Source organism: Benincasa hispida, chromosome 11, assembly GCF_009727055.1.
Source record: "Benincasa hispida cultivar B227 chromosome 11, ASM972705v1, whole genome shotgun sequence".
Classification (NCBI taxonomy): domain Eukaryota; kingdom Viridiplantae; phylum Streptophyta; class Magnoliopsida; order Cucurbitales; family Cucurbitaceae; genus Benincasa; species Benincasa hispida.
In genome coordinates, this window is record NC_052359.1 from 40,029,916 (window position 1) to 40,050,583 (window position 20,668).

The 20,668-nt window shown below is 32.7% G+C and overlaps 2 protein-coding genes across 2 annotated transcripts; one reads left to right on the forward strand and one right to left on the reverse strand.

Annotated features, from left to right (window-relative positions):
* Positions 1-5,366: 5,366 nt before the first annotated feature.
* Positions 5,367-9,098, forward strand: LOC120090287 (receptor-like protein EIX2). Its single transcript, XM_039047861.1, has one exon. The coding sequence runs from the start codon at positions 5,530-5,532 to the stop codon at positions 8,530-8,532; it is 3,003 nt and encodes a 1,000-aa protein (XP_038903789.1). The 5' UTR covers positions 5,367-5,529; the 3' UTR covers positions 8,533-9,098.
* A 783-nt stretch (positions 9,099-9,881) lies between these two features.
* Positions 9,882-20,468, reverse strand: LOC120091732 (notchless protein homolog). The gene is made up of 13 exons (XM_039049848.1): positions 20,161-20,468; positions 19,547-19,628; positions 19,324-19,413; positions 19,114-19,239; positions 18,494-18,621; positions 16,619-16,818; positions 16,118-16,181; positions 15,633-15,743; positions 12,344-12,481; positions 11,391-11,533; positions 11,262-11,316; positions 10,852-10,908; positions 9,882-10,758 (listed from the first exon to the last, which is right to left on the reverse strand). Exons 1-13 carry the CDS (start codon positions 20,317-20,319, stop codon positions 10,675-10,677), a joined length of 1,437 nt encoding a protein of 478 aa, XP_038905776.1. The 5' UTR covers positions 20,320-20,468; the 3' UTR covers positions 9,882-10,674.
* Between the last annotated feature and the right edge of the window lie 200 nt (positions 20,469-20,668).

Here is a 20,668-nt window from a genome sequence, read left to right on the forward strand (position 1 = left end):
ATGGAAATGTTAAGCCTAAGAGGTTAGGCTGGGAGGTTTAGGTAGTCTGGCTTAAGAAAACTGTGTTTAGAGTGCAGGTTCTGGAAGTCTGGGTTTAAGAAACCTGTGTTTGGAGTTTAGGCTTAAGTAGCTTGGGAATGAAGTGCAGATTTATAAATATTTAGTTTGTGAAATATTTTCTTGTATCTAATCACCAGTTAGATTTTAGATTAGTTTAAATTTGTCATCTTATTATTTTAATATAGTTAAGTTTAAAATAAACTAAAAAAACTAGAATAATATTTTTTAAAAAAAAATTGAAATTGAGATTTGGACTAAAGTTATAATTTTATCTAATCAATTGTTTTAATAATTTGATATTTTAATCTTATTAGATTTTTTAAATAAAATTTCATAGACTTTTGTCACTTTAACTAATTTGAAAATAATCAATTTTTTTTACCACAATAAGCTGACTTAAAATTGAAATAAACTAGTATTTTAAATTAAATTCAATGATTGAAAAACTATACTTTTTTTTCTTATCAAATTACATTTGAGGAATAAAAAATCATAAAGTTTAAGTTTTAGTTTTTATTTGGTCGCTAAGTTGTTTTAAACATTTTAAATCTTTAAGTTTAAAAAACGATTCTAAGTCTTCAAGCTAGTTAAATTGACCAACAAAAAAAATAAAAATGTTACTAAATTAAATTAGAGCTTTCAAACATATATGTAGTTCTACACATATAACCTAAGTAAATATAACCATACAATTGCAATCTATTGGCATGTTTGGAATGACTTAGAAAAAAAATATTTTTCAAAAATTCATTTTTAATTAAATGCTTTTGATAAAAACTCATTAAAATTTTTTTTTTAAAAAAAAAAAAAACCTACACGTATTGCAATTCTTTCTTAAAACCCTCCAATTAGGTTTGCAAAACTTGATATTGTATTGACTTTTGCTTTCAGTATCGTCAGTTTGAAAAAATAATTCTATTTGTAAGTATTGTGTGGGTAGTTACACTGTCTGCCATACATAAATATCCTTTATTCATTTTTAAGTCACCCAACATATGAAAATGATCCAGGTTTATTCATTAAAAGAAAATAATTACAATAAAAAAAAACAACATTTGGAATATATAAAGGTTGTTTTTCCTTTTTTTTCTTCTTCAGGGATGCTTGAAAGAGATCAACTAAGTGTTTTGACGTACAACAGGTACGTGACCAATGCTCAGTCATTCCGCATCAGAAGCATTTATTTTCAATATTTTTTTAACTTTTATCTGGTGGAGTTTTTCCTTTGTGATCATCATTTTGTGTGGTTTTTTTGAAATGTGAATGATTAGAACGAGCATAACGAAAATAATTATTATTTATTCCTCTACCACGGTCACAACTACGGCCTTGACCACAATTATAATTAAAATTCACAGCATTTACTTCAGGGAATGTTGTTGTCCCGGTTGGTCGAGATTTATGATTTTTCATTAATAACACGTTATTTTGTTCGACCACGAGGAAACGTGAAATTAGTTCATAATATTTATTAAAACTTTTCTCTCGATATTGCCGTTGCATGCGCATATTCGAGACATGAATTGTAGAATATGTCTTCTCTAACATATCAACATCTATAATTTTCTCTCCGCATAACAACAGTTTCAAACTGATTTTAAATAACGTGGAGCTATAATCCCTTACTGATTTGAAATCTTATATCCTCAAGTGCATCCACACATCGCTTTAGAAAAAATAACCATTTTCTAATGATCATATTTTTATGGCATCCAAATGTATTTTGGCATTAAGCACTAATTACAAATAATTAGTACAATAAATATCAAATGCTACAAATTCTAATTTTATAATACTTTTCATAGTAATACTATTACAAAATATTATATTTATATTAGAAATTTAATATATATCAAACATGTAAAACAACATTTAATTTATTAATTATAACGAAGAGAGAGAAAAACCAACATATTTACCTTTAGCGGAAAAAATTATAGAAGCTCATGTTGATAATGTGTTATGAACTTGAGGAGCACAACAAGAATACAGATACCAATAAAATATAATATTAAAATAAATTAAACATAACATATAAACGAACAAAATAAAATAAATTAAAAACATATAAAATAAGAAATTTCTCTAAATTCTCCACTTTCTCTAATTTTCATGGAATTTGTCTAATATGTGTCCTCCAAAATCCATCAAATGCCACTATTTATAGGCAATTTGGCAAGTAGGAGGTGGATTACATGGACACTAATAATGTGTAATGTTCAGACATATGGACAACACTTTGAGAAATGAGAGCATGACACATGATCAATGGACACTAAGTATGAGCATCTAATGGGTATCTATTATCATAATATTTATAATAATTTCTATTTTTTTTATTCTCTTTCTTTCTCCCTTAATTAGATTAGGTCATGTTTACACCAAGTAAGAAATGAATGATAATTTAAAGGCGTGTCCCAATGAATTATGGTTAAGGTTGCTTACCCCGTTTTCATATTTGGATGGACATGTAGAATCCACCAATCTGTAATTTAAAAAAAAAAAAAAAAAAAAAACTCAAACAGTTAACAAGCAGAGAATGATCAATCCCTTTGCATTTCAAAATTACATTATCATAACTATTACAATATGACAATCATAAATTTGTCACATTTACTGTTATTGTTACTGTAATCGTTTAGGGTCAAGCAATAACGATAATGGTAACAGTAACAGTAAATGTGACAGGTTCATAATTCTAATTGAACTTTATAAAAAATAATTCAATTACATTTGCGATTCTAGGCTATTATGATGGATTTATCAATGAAATCTTATTATGATTATACTGATTTTTAGTATGGATTGATTAGGTGGTCTTAGCTTAAAATTATCGTAGCTTTGAAAATAACTGTTGGTAGTTGTGTTTAAAACGGTTATGAAAGAAAGTAAAATAATATTTGGTAAATTTTAATTTTAAACTAGGAAAAAAATAATTATAGTTTTTGGAGTTAAAACTCTTCTCAAGTTGACCAACTTTCTTCGATTCTAAATCTAAAACTTTGTAAGATAATTACTTTGTGTTGTGTCTGTATTCTAAATTGTTAAAAATAATGATTTAATTTCAAAATTTCAAGGTTAAATACGACTTCGAATATATTATTTTTGTTCGATGTATTTTCAATTTTTGTTCAATTTAGTCCATGTATTTTGAAAAAATCGTTTATATCCTTTTACTTTAAAAAATAAACCATTTTTATCTTTGCTTGTAAAAGAACTTATATATGAACTCAATACACCAGGCATATAAGGGATTAAAATAAATGTTTCATTAGTATAAATTAAAATGTAAAAAAACTTTAAAAACATATATATATCAAAATAGATCAAGATTAACTATACAAAGTCCAAAACATTATTCTTTCAAAAAAAAAAAAGTCAAAAAGATTATTTAAACCTAACTTCAAATATGTGTTTATGTATGAAAAATAACATGGACAGATATCAAAGTTACAAAGAGTGGATAAAATGTACACAGTGAGCAATTATTAGATCGAAAGAAAAACAATGACTGAAATGATTTTTCAGAATCGTTTTTTTTTTTTTTTTTTTTTTTTTTGAGAACCACGACAATTTCAATAATTAAAAGTTCAGACCACAAAATAATACGGCCTCAATAATTTTCCATGTTCTTCACATGCACAATGTTTCATTTTATTTTATTTGGGTCACAATATCATTACGGTCCCTTTTAGCAAACTCATTCACAATATGACAAAGTATCTCTAGTGATAGATATTACCAGTGTGACATTCTACTAACAATTTCGTCGTTTTTAATAATTACCCTAAAATTAATTTATACCTATTAATTTTTAGTTTATCGTATAAACTTTTTTCCTTTAGAAAAAAACTCTTATTAAATTCCCTCCATAAATCTTATTATCTTAAATATTTTAGTAAAATTGTTCGTTGGTAGTTGAATGTGAGTTAAAATGCTTATATTTATGTTTGATAAACAAAAAGAAGCAGGTCTATAATTTAGGTCATAATTTTGAGGACAACCAATGGGATGGAAAAATAAACGGAAAATATGTACATCACCAAATTTTGGGTGTGTTTAGAATACATTGTCTAGTGTATTTTAATAAGTATTTATCAAAAGTGTTTAAACAAAAATGAGTTTTTTGAAAAATACTTTTTTCTGAAATCAATCCCTTCATCAATATAAAAAAAATGAGGGTGTTATTTAAGGTGTTTTTCAATAGGTTCTTTCTTAACCTGAGATAATTTCAAAGAAATTAATTGTTTATGTATTGAAATTTCTTATATTTATGTTTGAGCATGCAAAAAGAGAAAATTTCTTTTAAGTTTATATTTGACATTTAAATAGAGAGGGAAAAAAAAAGAAGGGGAATAAGGAAAGTTCTAGAGATAGAAGAATTAAAAAAGAGGATTAACTAGAAATTAGCGAAGGAAATGAAGAAAGGAGATGATAGGACATGTAGATAAACAGTTTTGTCCATATACAAACAAAATGACGTTTTTCTTTTCTTTTTTTTTCTTTTTTTAAACAAATGTTAAAGATATCCATGCAACTTTTGAAAGTTCAACATTATTTTTAAAACGAAATAATAAAGATTTTCATCTATATACTGATGATAAGAGTAATCTTTTAAGAATATGATGAAACTTTTGAAAATTTAAAAACATTTTTTTAAAAAAAAAAACTAATGAGTATTTTAAGATATAATGAAACTTTTGAAAGTTTAAAAATATTTTTTAAAAAAAAAACTAATAAGAATATATATATTTTTTAATTTTTTTTTGAAAATTTAAGGATATTAATAAAACTTTGAAAGTTCAAGAATATATTTAAAAATATATATATAATTTAGAGATTTTTTTTAAAATTTAGCCTTGACAATTTAGTTGGCTAATAAAACAAAACAGATAAATTAAATATATAAAGACCAAAAATGGTATTTTAGCTTAAATTGTTGCTATTACCTCCTCAGTCTACATCCCTTGTCTGTCTTATTCACAAAGACAGAATAATTCTATTTGATTTTTATCCAAATTTACAAGAAAATGATATCAACAAGCAGGTTCCATGGTCAAACCAGATATAATATCACAAAACTATTTTTAAAAGACTTTGAATACTATTAATCCTTGGCTGTTTGTCACTTGTTTGATTTGAACAATTTGAACAATTTTAAATCCTAAACTTCCTAACTTCTTGCCATGGTTCTAGCAACTTTGTTCAACACACTATTAAATATATATCAGTTTCAACTTCTCGTATGTTCATCACATTTTATATTCAAAAAATCATGTTTGACTTCATATGAGGGATTACAAACATAAACCCACAAAATAGAACTATGTTGTTAACCAAAAACAATCTTAATCAATGTTGTAGCAAAACAGACTGCAAAAGAAAGGAAACCGACCATATTAAAATTATCTTATAGGGAGGTCCGTTTGATATCCTTCAACTTAACAACAGTATAAGAGAGCTTTGTCAATGGATAGAAGTCTAGTTCTTCCCTTAGCTATTCGAGTTCTATTATTACTGACCACTGAACTTATCTATAACATTAATGGAATGTCTATTGAGTGTCTGAAACCTGACCGAGAAGCATTGATTGCCTTCAGAAATGGGCTTAACGATCCTGAGAATCGACTCGAGTCGTGGAAAGGGCCGAACTGTTGCCAATGGCGAGGGGTGAGGTGTGCAAATACAACTGGAGCTGTTACTGCAATTGATCTTCATAATCCATATCCCTTGGGGGAGCAAGGGTTCTGGAATCTTAGTGGAGAGATAAGTCCTTCACTGACAAAACTCAAGTCTTTGAGATATTTGGATTTGAGTTATAACACATTCAATGATATCCCAGTTCCTGATTTCTTTGGCTCTTTGAAGAAGTTGCAGTACTTAAACTTATCAAATGCTGGCTTTGGTGATATGCTTCCTCCTAGTTTGGGTAATATCTCTAGCTTGCAATATCTTGATATGGAGAATTTGAATCTAATAGTTGATAACCTTGAATGGGCTGGTGGACTTGTGTCTTTGAAGTATCTAGCAATGGACAACATAGACCTTTCCTCAGTGAAATCTGACTGGTTTAAGATATTGAGCAAGCTTAGATATTTAACAGAGTTGCATATGAGTGACAGTGGTTTATCTGGTTCCATTTCTTCATCTCCAATGACAGTCAATTTCACTCTTCTTTCTGTCATAGATCTATCAGGAAACCAAATCCATTCTCAAATTCCCAATTGGCTTGTGAATATCAGTAGCCTGACCTTGATCAGTATGAGTGATTGTAATTTGTATGGTAGAATTCCTCTTGGCCTCAGTGATCTGCCCATTTTGCGCTTGTTGGACCTCTCTGGAAATCAAAATCTCTCGGCGAGCTGCTCGCAGTTATTTCGGAGAGGGTGGAATAGGGTGGAAGTTCTTAATCTAGCTCAAAACAAAATTCATGGAAAGCTTCCATCTTCCTTGGGAAACATGAGTTCTCTTGCTTATTTTGATCTTTTCAAGAACAACGTCGAAGGAGGGATTCCCAGCACCATTGGCCGTCTTTGCAACCTAACATTTTTCCGGTTATCGGGAAATAATTTGAACGGGATATTACCTGAATCTCTCGAAGGAAATGAAAACTGCAATCCAGCACTTCCACTCTTCAACCTGGAGCACCTAGTTTTGTCCAACAACAAACTGGTGGGGGGATTGCCCAAGTGGTTAGGTCAACTTCAGAATATTATTGAACTAAGTTTGAGTTATAACTCTCTTCAAGGTCCCATTATTGCCTTCAGATCGCTTAAAAATCTGTCTTCATTGGGACTTCAAGCAAATAAACTAAATGGGAATCTCCCTGAGAGTATAGGACAGCTTCCGGAGTTATCTGTTTTGGATGTTTCCAACAATCAATTGACAGGTACAATCTCTGAAGCACATTTTTCAAACTTAAGCAAGCTGAGAATCTTACATCTATCTTCAAATTCTTTAAGATTAATCGTCAATACAAATTGGGTTCCTCCATTTCAAGTCAGAAATCTTGACATGGGTTCATGCTACTTGGGTCCTTTATTTCCACTTTGGCTCAAATCACAAACTGAGGTTCAATACTTGGACTTCTCAAATGCCAGCATCTCAGGTCCCATTCCCAGCTGGTTTTGGAAAATTTCACCAAATCTCTCTCTTTTAAACGTTTCTCACAACCAGTTAGAGGGACGACTACCTAACCCATTAAAAGTAGCTCCCTTTGCAGATGTTGATCTCAGCTCCAATCTCCTTGAAGGACCCATACCCCTTCCAAGCTCTGAAATTGTTTCACTAGAACTTTCAAATAACACATTCTCAGGTCCTATACCAAAGAATATAGATAAGGTAATGCCAAACATTGTCTTTCTGTCTCTTGCTGATAATCAAATAACAGGTGAAATTCCAGACACTGTAGGAGAAATGCAAATTCTTCAGGTCATTAATCTTTCAGGGAATAACTTGACGGGTAACATTCCTTCAACAATTGGGAACTGTTCGTTGTTGAAAGCAATTGACCTCGATAATAACTATTTAGTAGGTCCAGTTCCAGACTCTTTGGGTCAACTATATCAGCTTCAGACTCTTCATTTAAGTGAAAACAGACTCACTGGAAAGCTCCCGCCGTCTCTCCAAAATCTGTCGAGTCTGGAAACACTGAACCTCGGGGGAAATGGTCTTATGGGCAGTATTCCTCCTTGGATTGGAACTAGTTTTCCAAATCTAAGAATTCTCAGCTTGAGGTCAAATGAATTTTCTGGAGCAATTCCTCCACTTCTAAATCTAGGCTCATTGCAAGTCTTGGACCTGGCAGATAATAAGTTGAATGGTTCCATTTCGATTGGTTTCAGAAATCTCCAAGCTATGGTTCAACCCCAGATGACAAACCGTTATCTATTCTATGGGAAGTACACAAGCATTTACTATAAAGAAAACTATGTCTTGAATACAAAAGGAACATTATTGAGATACACTAAGACCCTTTTCCTTGTAATAAGCATGGATCTCTCTGGGAATGATTTGTATGGAGATTTTCCACAGGATATAACTGAGTTAGCTGGGTTAATTGCCTTGAACTTGTCTCAAAACCATATCAGTGGCCAAATTCCAGAGAACATTTCAAACCTGATGGAATTATCATCTCTAGATCTCTCAAACAACAGGCTTTCAGGTCCCATTCCTCCAAGCTTGACTAAATTGACGTCATTGAGTTATTTGAATCTGTCGAACAATAACTTGTCAGGAAAGATTCCTGTTGGATATCAATTTGAAACTTTTAATACTTCATCTTTTGGTGGAAATCCTGGTCTCTGTGGAGCTCCTCTTCCTGTAATGTGTCAAGACACTGAAAGTTCAGAGGGAGGGAGAGATGAAGATGAGAGCAAAAATGAAGTGATTGATAATTGGTTTGACCTGAGTCTTGGGGTTGGATTTGCAGCTGGGATTTTAGTTCCTTTCTGCATTTTTGCAGCTAAATGATCATGGTCGACTGCTTATTTCAAGTTGCTTGATAAAGTTGTGGGCAAGGTTTTTCAATCTTGATATGGAAGAAGAACAGTTCTTGATGTTGAAATAATTGAACTATAACTTTCCTCCTCCTTGGGTATTTGTTTCAAAGTTCTCTCTCTAGATGCTGTGATTCAGTATAGCGGGTGTAAATATCATTGATATAGTTGCATAAGAATCTGCCTTTGTATATGTACAGCACACACATATATATGTATGCACTTCTATCATCTAATGAAACAGGAAACTACACGTTTATCCTTTCTGTATGAAGAACATTGCAACTCTAAATGCATGCCACTTGATCCGCCTTCAACATTTGTACATCTCTTCTATTCCTTATAAACTTTGTACTCTTCTGCACACGTCACTTATTTTTCTTCCCTTAAACTTTACACCAATGCTTCTTTTTTTGTGGTTTGGTTCCTAAGAAACCACTTGGAGATAACCGTCTACCTGTGGTTCTAATATAATTTACGAACGGGACCACACGCCAAGACCATGCTAAAGAATCGTGCTATCTTCCAATTGTTTTTTTTTTCAAGTATACACCATAACATTGATAAATCATATGATCTAGGATTGTTTTGTACTTTCCAATGACTGAAAGTATGACAAAGAAGCTAGTCACTGTAAAAAGCCAAAAGACTTCCTTGAAGTTTTATTATTATTATTATTATTATTATTATTATTATTATTATTATTATTATTATTATTATTATTAATAATCATTGACATGCATTACCAAAAGCCATAAGAAATTCCAGAAAGGCTTTCCTCTCAACATCATCAAAAAAGCATCTAACAGGTATAAAGACATAGTTATATGTCAACAACACTGGATACGCCAAAAAAATGGTCAGAAGGCTTCTTCAGCAATACCAGTATGCCTTCATAATCAAAAGTGGTCTGAGGAAGCCACCTAAAAGGTTAGAAGACTTTCTCGAAGGTACACAAAAAAATATCTTTCATAAAAAACAATAATTTCTCCATTATTTGTATGACTGAGGGAGGAGTGATTTTGAACACGACAAAAATGATTTCAACAATTTCAAGACCACTTCCTAACATGCACTTAGATGATTTGAAGGGCTGCATGTATAATTCCTTGCTCGATTAAATGACATACATCTTGCCTAGTTCAGCATCTTGGAAATCAATTGTAATTTCTTTCTTAGATCTTCGTCCTTCAAACCAAAATCTAGTTCTGAAGGAGGCTCTAAATCCATATTTTGCAGCAACCTAACTATCCTATATGCAACATTTCAAATAATAAAATTGTTCTAGGTAGGATTAACAACCTCATAACACAACACGGTTCCTCAACAAAACTCAACTGAAAATAACTGATGATTGAGGTTGCCTTAATACAACTTTATGTAGCTTTCATCGGTTCAAAAAATGCACTTCGCAGAGACAGAATTATCTGCATTAATTTCGGTCGCTACGCCCCCCACGGAATTTAAAGAACCTAAAGGAGCATGGGTCATATATTCTGCGGAACGTCGTTCTTGCCAAGGTTGGATGTCTTTTTTCAGTCTACTCAAGTCCAAACCATTAGAACCCCTTAGTGGTTCTAACCAAGGAGCACGCAGATCCCAAAAGCGCGGTCTCTCCCCCAAAAATGACTTCACCGAGAGAAAATCTACTGCCCAAATATTAAACGGCTAACAATTCTATAGTATAAGTTAGCATCAATTCTATTATTAGAGTCAAAAGGATATAATAAGCAATGGAAAATGAAAATTACAAATGCTGGTGGATATGTTAACATAAAATTGTAGTATATGATAAACCAGCCAAGACAAAGATTAGGATATCACGTCATGTACTGCATATTCTCCAGACAGTATCTGCAGCGGTTGTCCAAAGAAGCGAGTGAGCCAACGGTCGAGACCCAACCCCAAATCCTGCTTAAAATCAGCAGCCACAGCACAACCAAAATGTTAGTGCAAAATCCAACCTGTATGCTGGTTCTGCTTGCCATCCCTTTTGCTTGTCTTTATATCATTCGACATCTATGCCCCTTTGGCAGTGCGATTCTGACGCTTGCATTCAGTGACACCGTTTTTAAACTTCCACAAATACAATTGAATTGGCACCCTCAGCTAACCCCTAGCCCATCCATAGCTTTAATACTTTGTCCTTGCCACCAGAAGCCACCTTCTCACCATCTGGACTCCAATCAACAGCAAAAACCTGCACAAAATCAAAAGCTAAATTTAGAATATGGTAAAGAGAGGCACGCATTGAGGGAGCCACAATGTGTCTAACAATAGGATGGAACCATACCTCATCTGCATGGCCTGGAAGGTCTTCTTTTAACTTGTGTGTTCTGATATCCCAAATCTAAACATATAGAAATCAACATTAAGCCTAAATTAGTATGGAGCAAACTCCACGAAACACAATGCAGAAAACTGTAGAAAAACAGTCTCCAATGCACTTATAAAACCACCAGTCCGTAGAGATACAACTTCAATCATTTGATTCATTTACATGTTGCAATTGCATCTAAACAGAACATGCATCATGCAGCAACTCAACTCAAAGCAGTCCGTAGAGATACAACTTCAATCATTTGATTCATTTACATGTTGCAATGCATCTAAACAGAACATGCATCATGCAGCAACTCAACTCAAAGCATTCATTTTTAGGAAACACTAGAAGAATCAGGGCAAACATATACACCCAAGTACCTTCAGGGTGGAGTCTTTGCTGCCGCTCAAAAGAAGCCTACTATCAGCAGACCAACTGCATCGGGAAAACAATAATTAATTCAGCAAATTGAATGGTTAATTGAAGCACAGGAATTAAGTGGAACAAACCTGATTTGATAGACAGGCCCTACATGACCCCGAAAAGCAGCAACAAATTTTCCAGTAATGCCATTCCACAGTTTCACAGACTTATCAAAGGATGCACTGGCCACCCATTGTCCGTCAGGTGAGAAATAAACATGATTCACAAGCTGAAAGTAAGCAAATTCATACTTCACTTAAAAATGAGGAAAACTCCAAAAATGCTCAATGCACAAGCTTTTTCAATGTCATACTCATACAAGCATATCAGTTATCAATATTGACTTACATGGATAAACATCTAATGGACATGTTGAGTATGCTTCGGATATTATTTGGATAGAAAAGTATGCTCATGATATGACTTATACTTAATTATTTTCCCTTTTAAACTTCTCTCATAGCTTTTTTCCCTCAAAGGTAGAGAGACCTTACAATTTATACTGTTAAAATTTTATGATGAGCTTAGCTAAGGATTCAAGCAAATCAATGATGGGAGGCGTACAAAATTGTTCATCTTGACTGGTCTGATCAAAAGAAAAGTCCAAAAAAACAGATCAAACCCTTTTTCTTTTTCCTTTTTTTTTTTTTTAATAAGAAAAGATCAGAAGACTTTATTCCTCCAAAGAGACCAGAGAACAACCTAAAGTAAAAGGAACAAGGAGTCCCCTCCCCAATACAAAAATTACAAGACCTTCCAATCTAGTTTGATAGAGTGAATGCCTGAATGGTGTCATTACAAAAGATTGTTCTGGCTGCTCCATTTCACCCACTAGAAATAAGAACTAGGACAAATAACCATGTCCAAATAGTAGTGTTTCACGAAGAGCTCTTGTGGCATACAGTTAACAAAAAAAAAACAGAAATATGGTACATGGTGAAATGTGGTTGATGCGGAGCAGGATAATCATGAGAATGCCACGACTAATGTATGATGCATGATATTACAGGAAGAAAAAAACAGTTACAAAGAAATTTACCTGTTGATGGCCTGTCATACGTGTCTTAGGTTGCTTGCTAACTGCAGGTTCCCATAGAAACATCGTAAAATCATCAGATCCTGAAACCAATCTTTCCGGAGCATTGCCTTTCATCTTATTATACCTTTCTAAAGCAACCTGCAAATCATGGAAGAAGCAAGAACTAAGCGATACAGATAGTTAACTGACTAGAAACCAATGGCTTCATTTAGCAACCACTTTTTTTTTTTTTTTTGAAAAAGAAGTAACTATTTTGTTTTTAGTTCTTGGTTTCCAGAAATCAAATTTTTATGCATGGTTTTCCACTTCCTAAAAGTACTTCTGAAAATCGAAACTCTGGTCAATTTTTTTAAAAGAAAAAAAGAAAATTACAACCCTATTTGAGAAATAGATTTAAGGAAAAACTCCCCTTCTAGTCCTTGAGTAATATGTGAGTTTCATCCCTGAGTTTTTAAAATATATCCTTTTAGTCCTCGAAATTTTCAAGAATAAATTTAAAAGATCCCCGATTAATTTTTTATTATTTTAAATAATGATATGACATTTTAAATTAGAAAATTCATTTTAAAAAATTAACTCCTCTCTCCCTATTTTCTTTCCTCTCTCTCCTCCATCCACCCTCATTCCCTCTCCTTTCTCACATTTAAACCTAATTTACTTAATTAGATTTATATTTAAACTATATTCCAAGCAACGCTTCACCAACTCAATCAAATTTAAATTAATCTCCAAAACAAAATTAAACTTACCTTAAAATGCAGGACAAGGAAGAAGAAGAGGGGATGGTGGACGAAGGAGAAGAGAGTTTTTGAAAATTATTTTTCAGATTTAAAATGTCAGATCATTATTTAAAATAATATAAAAATTATTTTAATACATTCTAAGCCTATTCTTAAAAACTTGACGACTAAAAAGGTAATTCTTCCTAATGATGTTGAGGTGACCCAAGCACGCGCCTCAGGCAAGAGGCGGATGACCTGGGATCTTCTCGCCTCTGTATAAGTCAGGGCGAGCGCCTTCAATCAGACAGTCGACTGCGCTTTTGTACGCCTGTGGGTGCCTTTGTCCTAGACAAAGGTGCACGCCCAATAATTTTATTTTTCCCTTTTTTGGTTGAAAAGAAAAGTACTGTACTAACAGCAGAGTCAGTCAAAGTCACTTTTTTTTAAGGCTAAATAAGAAATGTTCAGACTGATGAAGCCTATCGGAAAAGACAAAACGAGGATGATCGTCTGATTGAACCTTCATTCCTGGATTCTCATAAACGACTGGAATTCAATTATCGAAAAGTACTCAAGAGAGACAAAATCTAACCCCTAAAAACTCGTGAAAGGGCCAATGAAATGCCATGCAACGAATGTCAATTTGATTATCAATCTCATCTTTAAGACAGTCGGTGGTTTTGCATGCATTTTCAATTGAATTCTTCATCTTCTTCTTCGACTCCAAATTCTACAGCTTTTGTTCTTCCTTGCTTTCTTGTTCAATTCTTCTTCTTCTCATGTTCTTCTTTGGAGTGATCATTCAAACCGCAAAAACCGAACCGTTTTTAAAAACCGAATCAAATCGAAAACTCAGTGAAACCAAAAAATGCGGTTCGATCCAGTTTGAAGAAATTTTGAAACCGAATTAATTCGGTTCGGTTTGGTTTCACTTTCGAAAACCGAATTTGAAACCGAACCGAGCCGTTTTTAACTCATATATATTTATTTATTTATATATTTAAAAAAAGAGTAAAACCGAATTTAAAACCAAACCACTTTTAATTTAAAGAACAAAATCGAATTTAAAAACGAACAGAACCGAACCGAACCGTTTTTAATTAAAAAAGAATATAACATGGATTTGTTAAAAATGCCAAAACCGAATTTGAAACCGAATGCAGTTTGGTTCGGTTTCACATTTTAAAAAAATCGGTTTGGTTCGATTTGACCACCAAACCGAACCGAACCGTCTTCACCCCTACTTCTTCTGACATGATCGGGAGCTTCTGAATTTTTTTTCTTCAGTAGACTGTCTTCTTCTTCATTTCACTGCATATTCGGTTGATTTGTTTCAGTCTTTCTTCTTCAGCTTCTTTCTTCTTCGACTTCTTGCTGAGTTGTTCCATGAGTTGGGTTTTTAATGAAATGTTTAACTTTTATAATCATTTTTCAAAGGTTCTTTAATTGAATCTTCAATTTAAATCATTAAAATGTAAAATAATCATTATATTATTATTTAATATTTTGTATAATAAATTTGAAACAGTTAATATTTTTATATTTTAATTTCTTTCAGTTAGTGGAGGGCAAATTATAATTTCTTTTTTTATTGTTTTCTATTTTTTTTTCTTTGAAACCACTTAGATGGTTCTGATTTCATTTTCTGGTGAGATTTTTTTGTATACTATTATTATTATATTATATATTCAGATTTATTGAGGTAAGGTTTGATATTTTGATGTTTTTACAATTTAGTACTAATCTTACAAGGCTTTGACAGCTTATGTCACTATATACAAAAATTTATGCCATCTATTAATATATTTATATTATATTATTCATTTATTCCACGCTTCATTCAGACAACTCCTTTTTCTCGCCTCTCACCTGGAGGCGATCATGGGACTTGTCGTCTTGTGAAGCACCTTGAACACCGATTCTTCCTAGATTTAAAATCTTTTTTCTTCCAGAAAAATCAATAAATATGTTTGATGAACAATATATATATTTTTATGAACAAACTATTTTGAGAAAAAAAATGACACAAGGTTGTGGAAGCAAAAACTATTTTGGGAACAGTCCCAAAATCATCACTGTTTCAGTAATTAAAATAGCATGAATTTTAGAAACAGAAAACTATATATGAAATTGTAAACCAGCCATATATAAGCAAACAAGATAGAAGGAGCCAACTTGCTGCTGGCACACAAAAGTCATGAGACAAAAAGGGCACTACAACAGACCATGTTCCATATGGACATAAATTGAAGTTATTTGATCTTATACTCCTATTTTTAATTTTTCTAATGTCCTTGAAACTAAAATTGACCAGCAATTCTTTTCCAAAATCCTGAGTCAAGGAAACCACCTCCTATGTATTAATTTTTGTAGGAACCACCTCCTGCATATCATATGTATGGTATTACCCTATAAAAGAGTCGTGCAAATAGCTGCAAAAAGATTGATTTCCATGTAAAAGAAACCATCAACATGTACATAAAATTGTGTTTGGACAAAATCCTTTCCACGGGAAGTATGAGGAAGGATACTAGAAATAAGAATCAGAACTCTCCAAATCATGTTACCTTCTTCATTTCCTCTGGAGAAGAGAACTGTTTCCCTGTATGATCAAAAGCTCCTGTGCGGAGAACATATTCGGTGCTTAGTGCAAGAGAGTTAACCCAATGACCATGTCCCTGTCACAATACCAGATAGAAACAGATGATGACACTATGAGCAACAATTGAACCAGTCTTTATGAAAAACAAAAACAGATCCAAACCAAATTCTCAAATATGTTTTGCAGAATGTTAAAAGTTGAATGGCTTATCACTAATTGGAATACAACAAATAAAAAATTTTCCATTTTTCTTTAAAATAAAAAAGGAACAATTTTTATTGTTAGATCTTTGTCTCATAAAGCAAAAAAATAGCCCTTAATGAACTCTCAAAGTAATATGATCCCAAAAGGAATGAATGGCTTCTAATGTATTATAACCCAAAATAATTATAATAATAGTAGTAGTAATTCAAAAAATTCATAGTACAGAAAATGGGGTATGCAGCATACCTTCAATTCACGTATTAGTTTTCCTTGCTTAGTTTCCCAAACCTTAATAGTACAATCCTGAGAACTGGGGCATTTGAGAGAACATGTCAATTTCAGAATAAAAGAAAAATAGGAAATGCTATCAGTCTTCAGAAACATTAAGTGTAGCTTAATGCCAATGCAGATCACCATCAAATATTGATTGCATAGGCAATCAATGGTATCAAAAGTTACCATTTCTATAGACTGAAAGAAAGTAGAAGTTTTGGCCTTTAGTAGTATAAATTTAGTCCATGGTCAGTTCAAACTGACTCTATCCATGCATTGGTATGAAGTGATTTCGTTTACTATTAGAAGTAAGAAAGTAGATCACGCTCAAGTACAATGTACGCAGATGTTCAAACTCAATAGCATCAAGAATGCTAGAATGCTTCTGTAGTCCGCTCCTCCCTCTCACTTTCTCATTTCATTTTTCATTTTATTTTTTAAAGTAACATAGAAAATTAAGGAGCATCAGCGTACCCTGTATATATAACTCCATCTCCACCCCATTTGACGCAAGTTATTGCAAGAGTATGACCACTGAGACATATAACACTTTTTTTCAAAGAAACATCCCATATGCGTGCATCACCATCCTTGCTAGAACTCACAAAGCGACGGCATGGTGCACTTAGATGCAAAGGTTCCCACGAAATACCAGTAATCCATTTTTTGTGGCCCTATAACATGAGTTTCAAACAGTATTAATTAATGACTGCACACCAATAAGCCTATAAATATAAAAATAATTTGTATTTAATCATTGTTTAGGTATCAAAGAGTAATGAAAAATGCCACAAAGATTATAGATTTATCCTTATCAATACGTAAATATAACCAATCTCTTCTTCTTTTAGAAAAAAGAAATAGAGTGATAGTTTATTAACAAAAATGAGAGCAAACTAAGAGCCTCTAGTACAGAAAACCCTCCCCACAGAACTACAAAAGAATGGCCTTCCAATCACTAATAATCATTGATCATGTGGAGGTTTTAGTTACAAAAAAATTTCTTGTGGCTTAAGCATTTTGACCTTTACAGCATATACTATTACAACTATAATCAGACCTCTAAGTATCGTTTACCGTTGAGTTTATATAGACTGTTTTGCTAACAAACCAATAACATCTAAGAACGTGAATATAAAAGGCTATGCAAAAAGCAACGATGAGTCAAAAATTTGAAACTTAATGTGTCCTACAAATTTGCCGACATCTACAAGTGTCTAATCCTACTCACCCACGCTTGGGCTAATCTCATAGGACAACCACCATACTCTACAATATTTTGTTGTCAAGAAAACATGCAGAACGTTAAATTCTAGATAAGTGGCCACCATAGCTTGACCCTAACCCACGATGTAAACATGTCCTACAACCTATAGAACATTTAAAGAGTATGGGCAAATGAATAAGATTCAATATCCACACAACAATGAAAGCATGCAGTTTGAAACTATCGCTCCTACTATACAATCTATCCATGTGCCCTCATAGTCTATTGCTTCAAGACATAGATTCTCCAATTTGACATCATTTTTAACTCCACATACAAAACTTGAAAGTAAAAGGTACCTAGAGTAGCACAAACAAATTTTCTCAAAGAATAAAAAGGTTAAATTGACTTCAAACAATAATATAGGAACAGTTTAAAACCTTGCAAAGCTAAGAAGCACGAGTATGGATAGGAAACACGAATATGACACACACCACCATGATGACACGTCATTTTTTAAAAATCTAGGGCACAAATACAAGAAAAATACGTTTTTCATAATATAAATTGTTTAAAATATGTCATTTTTATACAAAATAAACTTCGAATTCAATAGGTTTAATGCATTTATATGCTTAAAAAAATGAGTTTGATGCATTGAGCTCTCAGAATTTATTTGTAGTCAAGTGTTTGATATATGATTAACAAATGTTGGACCTGTATTGACTAAGTACAACTAGTTTCTAACACATCGATTGTGCTAACAAGTGTCCAAAATGTATGGAACAAGTGTTGGAGTGTTCAAGTGTCGAACATGGACACACAAGCCCATGGTGAAATAAAGAAGAATATATCAAATTTCTTAGCTGCAAAGAAAGACATCAATAAATAACGGATGGCCAATGCAACAGAATTTGGTCCTTAAAATTCTTTTTCAAAACTTGAAAATCCACTGGTGAAATAAAGAAAAATATATCAAATTTCAGAACAATACTACTCTGGACAAAATAGCACACCATACAACTTTAAAACTTAGAAATCAGATTTTGGTTTGGCTGGTTTGACTCTCAGTTGGGTGAAATAGTCATCAAACTTAACAAACATTTCAAAAGTATGATCACATTAGGGGAAGAAGTCTTTACAGTGAGTGGATTGCCCAATGGCTTCCCCGTCTGTGGATCCCAGCAAAAAAGTTCACCAGCTTTGCTCCCACTTACAAGATGCTTCCCGTCCGGTGACCAGGCAATAGAAAGAACCCAATTTTTATGCCCTGGAAATTGAGAGGAAAACTATCTGACTTTAGCTTGATATAGAAACTATGGATATTAATAAATGGAAAATCATCTCATGTTGCTCCCAGGTTAAAGAAAACACACTAGTTCAAAAACGAAAAGAAAAAAAAAAAATGAGAGAACACACAACAAAAAAGAACAAAAACAAAAACACGGCATTTTTCAAACCAGGGGCAGTGCCATAATGAATACCACATCTGAACCACTATCAAACTCATGAAGTAGACCTCTTTTACCCTTTAGGGATGACAAATATATACATATCATATACCTTGAAGGAAATTTTTCATTAAATAAATAATTAAAAAAAAAAGTGAAGTTAAATCCATTTGATCTCCTCCTTTAAGGCTCCTATAATAAAATTATTTTTTTTAAGGATAAATCCCATAATAAAATTAATTTTGGATCTAGTATATTCAACAGTTTCAATATTAGGCTAAAAAACTTGGCTGCATAGATGTGTATATTACCTGTACAGGTGAACAATGGTGTCTGCGTATAAATGTCCCATAGCCGAACTGTAGTGTCACCTGAACCACTTGCCAACTGTCGCCCATCAGGGCTAAAAGAAACAGAAAGAACAGCTTCAGCATGACCTGAAACAAAAGTACAATGGAGTCATTAAACCTAAACAATGATAACCACATATAACTAAAAAGAAGAAGGAAACAAAAATGTACCAGAAATTGTTGCTGAACAACGACTAACAGGACGTATGCGGAATACTGCTTGTGGTTGATAAACTACAGTAAGCACCTTCTCAACAGAGACTGTACATATGTTCAATGGAAGAAACTAAGCCCATGTGTACCATGAAAATGAATTTTACCACCACATGAAAGTAAACAATGGATAACTTCATCCAAAAACGCTTTTCCAACCATTATTCAAGCAATATATTACCTTTGTTTTTCTCTAAGTAGGCACCAAGTGAACCAATAAGCTCCTGGTCAGATACGTAAAAAGCATACGGTAGCTTCTCCTCCTAAACAATTCCAAAACAATCTATTATTTTGGTATCATGCAACTTTTAAAATAATTATTTTCTTGGTCTTAATTCTTCTTAAATATAGCCATTTTTTATAATTGAAATTGACTTGACAATTGACATATGCATGGTATTCATTCCTTGATGATTACTAGAAGTTGAATTATCAAAAGCTAAACTACTTCGAAAATATGTGAAACTTGTTTCATATTGGAATAAGAAAGGGAAAATATTTACTTACTAGCAACCTTCGTTTTACATCATTTCAGAGAAATTTTAAGTAACCAATCCGTTTTTCTGACCCCTAAGTACTTTTTTAGTTCATTGTTTTCACATTCCTCCGACTCGGAAACAGGAAGCTCTTAAAACCAATTCAAAACATCCCAATCAAATATCGCTTGATAATCAAAATTCACATAAACTCAGCTAACTCCAATTCACATAAATTCAATTTTACTTTACTCGAAATTTAATTGTTGACAAGCTTAATGGGAAGAGGAAAGAAAACGTTGCTTTTAACGAAGCTTACATTGTTGAGAAGCTTATTGACCATCTGCTGAAGCTGCTGAGGCCCTGCATTTTGGGGAAGATACATGGGAGCTCCCAACGGCGTGCCTTCGGGATCGGTCAAGAGGATCATAACATTGTTGATTGTTTCCCTATGCTCTACATCCATCTCCATAGCCATTGATGACTTAATTTCGAGCAACTGCGAAATTCAGGAACGGAAAGAAGGGAAATTTGAGTATGATGTCTCCCAGCAAAACTGGAGCAGGCGACTTTGAGGGCTTTGGGTTTTAGGGTTTTTCGGTGGGGGATTTTTTATACTTTTCTTTTTCGATTGAGGATCTTTTTCTTTTTCCATTTTCAAATATGGGTTATTTAATTTTACGCTAAATGCTAAATCTATACTATATTAATATTAATATATATTAATCCATATATATTAATATTAATTAGGAAATAATACCTTTTTTATCCTAGGTTTTGGTCACTAAATTTTGAAATGTTGCACATTTAGTCCTTAATTTTTTAGT

Coding starts and splice junctions, on each gene's coding strand:
- LOC120090287 (XM_039047861.1), top strand. CDS start 5,530: ATGGATAGAAGTCTAGTTCTTCCCTTAGCTATTCGAGTTCTATTATTA.
- LOC120091732 (XM_039049848.1), bottom strand. CDS start 20,319: ATGGCTATGGAGATGGATGTAGAGCATAGGGAAACAATCAACAATGTT. Junction 18,622..19,113: donor ACCATTGTTCACCTGTACAG/GTAATATACACA, acceptor CTCAATTTCCAG/GGCATAAAAATTGGGTTCTT. Junction 10,759..10,851: donor TTCCAGGCCATGCAGATGAG/GTATGGTTCCAT, acceptor GATTTTGTGCAG/GTTTTTGCTGTTGATTGGAG.